Here is a 6,000-nt window from a genome sequence, read left to right as displayed (position 1 = left end):
AATATACACGCTACTATATATAAAATAGATAAGCAACAAAAACCTACTGTATAGCACACAGAACTATACTCAACATCTTCAGTACACCTATAATGGAAAAGAATCTAAAAAAAAAATATATATATATATATACACACACACACACACACACACACACACACACACACACACACACACACACACACAACTGAATCACTTTGCTGGACACCTCAAACTAACACAACATTGTAAATCAATTATATTTCAATAAAATTTTTAAGAATTTAAAAATAAATTTTAAAAAGATTTTTTAAAAGTGAAGAAAAAAACGCTAGGGAAATAGGAAGTCTCCTCATGCTCTGGTGAGGGTCTAAATTGATAGAATTCACTTTGAAGAGCACCTGGCAGTGCCTAGTAAAGTTAAAGATGCCTGAGACCCTTCAATCCAGCGAGTCCTCTCCTCGGTTTAAGCCCTAGAGAGCAAGGAGAGGCAAACACTGCCTGAGGCCCAAGCCCAGCCTGTCTCCTGTTCTGTACCACCAGCGAGCTGAGCCTGGGATTTTAACGTGTTCAAATGGTTGAAAAAAAAAAATTCAAAAGAACAGTATTTCACGACATGAAAATTATATGAAATTCAAAGTTTAATGTCCATAAAGTTTTGAATGTTTTAATAAAAAATTCGTGGAAATTTGTTTTATTTGTTCTATATTATCTATATAATAATATATAAATATAAATATATATATTTGCCTCTTGTCTCCCAAAGCCAAAAATATTCACTATCGCCATTTACAGAAAAAGTGTGCCCACGCCACCCTATAGAAATTCTTACATAGTCATGCATACTCAGGAGACACCTACAAGAATATCTGTAATAGCAAATTATTGGAAACGAGCTGTTTCCCACTAGGAGCATGGATTAAACAGTGGCACAGTAATGTAAGGAACAGTATACAGCAGCAAGAACGGACGGATGGATGGATGGATGAAACTAGAATAACATATCAACATGGATAAATCTCAAAATACTGAAAGAAGGGGAGAAAGAAAGCTGCAGATGAATAAGTACATACAAAACCAGGCAAAATGATGTTGTGAAACAGTAGTGCTTAGGGATGCAGCCAAGTGTAGCAGAGTGTGAAGAGAGGCTGGAAAAGTCAACCCCAGGATCCAGGGCTCCTCTGGGGTAGGGGAAGGAAGGTGAGGAACTGCATTTGAACCACATGACACCTACCCTGGCTTCACTTGTATCCCTGATATTTCATTTCCTAACAGAGCCATGGGCAACCAGGAGTTAATCTTATGTGCAAACTTGCAAAGGCTCCTCACACTCTCTGAGCCTTAGTCCTTCTCCCCGCTCTGTGGTGAGTAACTGAGATGCTCTCCAAGGGTTGTCCCAGGTGACTCCCTCCTTTCAGGATCAGGTCTAGCTATGGTGACAAAATCAAAACTAGTAGTGGCTTCCCTGGACCCCTTGAGAACCAGGATCCTCAGCATGGGAATAAAAGAGAAATGAGGTTGAGCAAAAATCCTGTGGTCCTGAATTTTAATTTAAGTATAAGTATGAACTTACAACGTACTTTGTGTTTTTAGAGATATAAACCCATTGCTAGCTCTGCTCACTGAAAAGACCTGGAAACAATGACCAACCCAGAGGCAGTGAGCACCCTTAGCTCTCGGACTTTGGTATCCAAATGTCATTTCACAGCAAAAGGACCCAGGGCTCTTCGGAGAAACATCTGAGCCCAGGAGTTGGGCAGGAAATGTACAAAGATGAACATGGAGCCCCTTGTCATACCAAACAGAGAGGAAGCAATCAGAGGTTTCAGGGTCAGGTCAGGACTCAGGAGCCAGCTTGAAGAGGTTCTGACTGAACAAAGACAGGAATTTGAGCATCAATAACAGTAATCATGTAACTGATTGAAATACTTAAAATATATGGAAATCAATGAGTTCATAATAATATACTTTTAAAAAATCAGTCACTGCTGGGGAATTCTAAGGCATCAATTCATTATTCTAAGTAAAAATAAAGGCAAAGAGGGCTTCCCTGGTGGCACAGTGGTTAAGAATGCGCCTGCCAATGCAGGGGACAAGGGTTCGAGCCCTGGTCCGGGAAGATCCAACATGCTGCAGAGCAAATAAGCCCATGCGCCGCAGTTACTGAGCCTGCACTCTAGAGCCTGCGAGCCACAACTACTGAGCCCGTGTGCCTAGAGCCCGTGCTCTACAACAAGAGAAGCCACCAATGAGAAGCCCGCGCACTGCAACGAAGAGTGGACCCTGCTCACCACAACTAGAGAAAGCCCGTGCGTGCAGCAGCGAAGACCCAGCACAGCCATAAATAAATAAATAAATAAATAAATAAATAAATAAAGGCAAAGAAGTACGCATCTATCCCCCCACCTTTTTTTGGCCGTGCAGCATGCGGGATCTTAGTACTCCGATCAGGGATCGGACCTGTGCCTCCTGCAGTGGAAGCACGGAGTCTTAACCACTGGACCACCAGGGAAGTCCCCATCCTGCTTTTCTTAAACTATATCACTGGTAGTCAAATAGTAGATGAGGGAAGTTTCTTTGTCTAACTTTTTTTTTAATTCATAGATTTATAGGAAGTTGCAAAAATAGTACAGAAAGGTCCCATGTACCCATGTTTCTCCCAGGGGTAACATCTTGCACAACTATAAAGCAGTATCACAACCAGGAAACTGACATTGGCATAGACCTTGTTCAGATTACAGCAGTTTTACGTGCTGTCCTCTGTGTGTGTGTGTGTTTAGCTCCATGCAGTTTTGTCCCAGGTATAGAGTCACACCACCACAGAAAAGTTTCTTTTTATAGAAGTATTCCAGTTGCCAAACAAGACTAGAATTGGAATATCTCCATTTTGCATGCTCTGATGAAATAATGGATCTAAGTCCTGACTAACAGCCTTAACAGCTATTAATATCCCAAAGGGAGAGAACTCGACATCATGTGCCTCCTGATGAAAGAAAATAACATCTATGAAGTATTCTTACAACAACAAAAAAAATCATACCCACATCTGAGCAAGCCTCAAAAGTCAACTACCATGTGATATAGCACATTAATGGGATGAAGAACAAAGACTACAAGATCATCTCAATTAATGCATGAAAAGCGTTTGACAAAATTCAACATACTTTCATGATAAAAAACACTCAACAAACTAGGAATAGAAGGAAACTATCTCAACATAGTAAAAGCCACATATGAAAACACATACACCACAGCTAACTTCATACTCAGTGATGAAAGACAGAGTTTTTCCTTTAGAAGAGGCCACGATGCCCACTCTTGCCTCTTCTATTAAACATAGTACTGGTAGTCTTAGCCAGAGCAATTAAGCATAAATCAATCAATCAATCAATCAATAGCATCCAAACTGGAAAGAAGTGAAATTATATCTGTTCTCAGATGACATGATCTTATGTAGAAAACCCTAAAGATTACACACATACACACACCTGTTAGAACTAAGAAATGAATTCAGCCAAGTTGCAGGATACAAAATCAACACACAAAAATCAGTTGCATTTCTATACACGAATACTGAACAATCTGAAGAGAAAATTACAAAAACAATTCCACTTACAATAGCATCAAAAAGAATAAAATATTTAGAAGTAAACTTAACCAAAGAGGTGAAGGACTTGTACACCAAAAACTACAAAACATTGCTGAAAGAAATTAAAGAAGAGACAAATTAATGGAAAGACATCCTGTACTCATGAGTTAGAAGACTGAATATCATTAAAATGTCCACACTACCCAAAGCAATCTACTGACTCAATGTAATCCCTATCAAAATCCCAATGGCATATTTGCACAGATGGGAAAAAAATCCTGTAATTTATATGGGATCTCAAGGGACCCCGAATAGCCAGAACAATCTTGAAAAAGAAGAATGACGTTGGAGGCCTCACACTTCCTGATTTCAAAACACATTACATACAGGGCTTCCCTGGTGGCGCAGCAGTTGAGAATCTGCCTGCCAATGCAGGGGACACGGGTTCGAGCCCTGGTCTGGGAAGATCCCACATGCCGCAGAGCACCTAGGCCCGTGAGCCACAACTACTGAGCCTGCGCGTCTGGAGCCTGTGCTCCGCAACAAGAGAGGCCGCGACAGTGAGAGGCCCGCGCACCACGATGAAGAGTGGCCCCCGCTCGCCGCAACTAGAGAAAGCCCTCGCACAGAAACAAAGACCCAACACAGCCATAAATAAATAAATAAATAAATAAAAATAAAAACACATTACATACAAAGCTACAGTAATCAAAATAGTGTGGTACTGGCATAAAGATAGACCTATGGTCCAATGGAACAGAATAGAGGCCAGAAATAAACCCTCACGTATGTAGTCAAAAGATCTTCAACAGGGAAGCCAAGATCACTCAATGGGGAAAGGTCAGTCTCCTCAAATGGTACTGGGAAAACTGGATATCCAAATGCAAAAGAACGAAGTTAGACCCTTACCTTACACCATACACAAAACTGAAAACGGATTAAAGGTTCAAATGTAAGACCTAAAACTAAAAAGCTCCTAGAAGAAAACAGAAGTTTCATGACGTTGGATTTGGCAACAATTTCTTGGATATAACACCAAAAGCATAGGTAACAAAAGCAAAAGTAGAAAAGGGGACCACAGCAAACTTTAAAACTTCTGCACATTCAAGGGATGCCCCTTCTCGGCCACTCAGGCAGCCTCACCCACACCCGCCAGGTCCCTACCCCACTGTGAGAGTCCTCGAGCCACTTTCCCATCCCTCCACCTACCTCGGCCTCATTCGGAGGCTCCCCAAAGTCAGCGAGCTAAAGGCTGCCCCCGGGAGTCCTAACCTGGAGATTCTCCAGGCACAGGGACTTCTCAGAAGCAAAGTTCTCTCCTGTGACTGAATTTCAGTATCGCTTTCCTTCCTGGCACATGTCCGGGCTCACCTGGTTCGGCGACTGGACACCCACACTCGTGCCTTTGCCATCAAAGTGGAGATTCCTATTTCCATTTGCCTTTTCACTTTACACACATCAGCTGGGATTGCCCAGTGAACCTGGCTAAAAGCAGAGCCATGGGGCCAAACAAGCAGTTGGGATTTAGCCATGGCTGCAGCTTGGGTCCTGGTGTTGGTGACTGTGATGCTGGACTTGGCCAGAGCAGGCCCTGTCCCCACGTCCAAGCCCACCACAACCGGGAAGGGCTGCCACATGGGCCGGTTCCAATCTCTGTTGCCAAGGGAGCTGGAGGGCTTCAAGAAAGCCAAGGATGCCTTAGAAGAGTCGCTCTCGCTGAAGAACTGGAGCTGCAGCTCTCACCGCTTCCCCAGGACCCAGGACCTGAGGCAGCGGCAGGTGTGGGAGCGCCCTGTGGCCTTGGAGGCAGAGTTAGACCTGACGCTGAAGGTCCTGGGTGCTGTGGCAGACTCGTCCTCGGGGGTCATCCTGGACCAGCCGCTGCACACGCTGCGCCACATCCACTCCGAGCTTCAGGCTTGCATCCCGGCTCGGCCCACAGCAGAATCCCAGCCCCGGGCCGCCTCCACCACTGGCTGTGCCGGCTCCAGGAGGCCACAAAGGAGGAGTCCCAAGGCTGTCTCGACGCCTCTGTCACATTCAACCTCTTCTGCCTCCTCATAAGGGATCTGAGAATTGTTGCCAGTGGAGACCTGCATATCTGAAAACCTGGACCCAGATCTTACTTATGCACTAAGCCCCAACCCTGCCTTAAGTTATTTCCTCTAATCCTTTTTTTATGGAGCTGCAGAAGAAATGTTTATTTTTCTACTTTTGTACAACATGTTCAAACAAACAGTAAGAAACTGTAAAAAAAAAAAAAAGAAGAGCCAGCTGCCAATTTTCAGGAGGTTGAGAGAACAGAGGAACGTGATAAACAACAGCAGAGGATGCAATCAGCAAAATGTAGACTCTGGCAAACTGAAGGACAAACAATCCGATTTCTTCAACAAATACATTTCAAGGGAAAAGAAGAGAAAGAGGAAAATGTC

At 43.5% G+C, this 6,000-nt stretch overlaps 1 protein-coding gene across 1 annotated transcript; it reads left to right on the top strand.

The window, feature by feature from the left end:
• The first annotated feature begins 4,615 nt into the window (after positions 1 to 4,615).
• Positions 4,616 to 5,814, top strand: LOC307198941 (interferon lambda-1-like). Its single transcript, XM_079946306.1, is given in 2 exon segments — positions 4,616 to 5,522; positions 5,525 to 5,814. Coding segments are annotated over 2 exon segments (573 nt in total). The 5' UTR covers positions 4,616 to 5,098; the 3' UTR covers positions 5,674 to 5,814.
• Positions 5,815 to 6,000: the final 186 nt, after the last annotated feature.

Source organism: Stenella coeruleoalba, assembly GCF_951394435.1.
Source record: "Stenella coeruleoalba genome assembly, chromosome: 15".
NCBI classification, from domain to species: Eukaryota; Metazoa; Chordata; class Mammalia; order Artiodactyla; family Delphinidae; genus Stenella; species Stenella coeruleoalba.
This window is presented reverse-complemented; position numbering and strand designations above follow the sequence as displayed.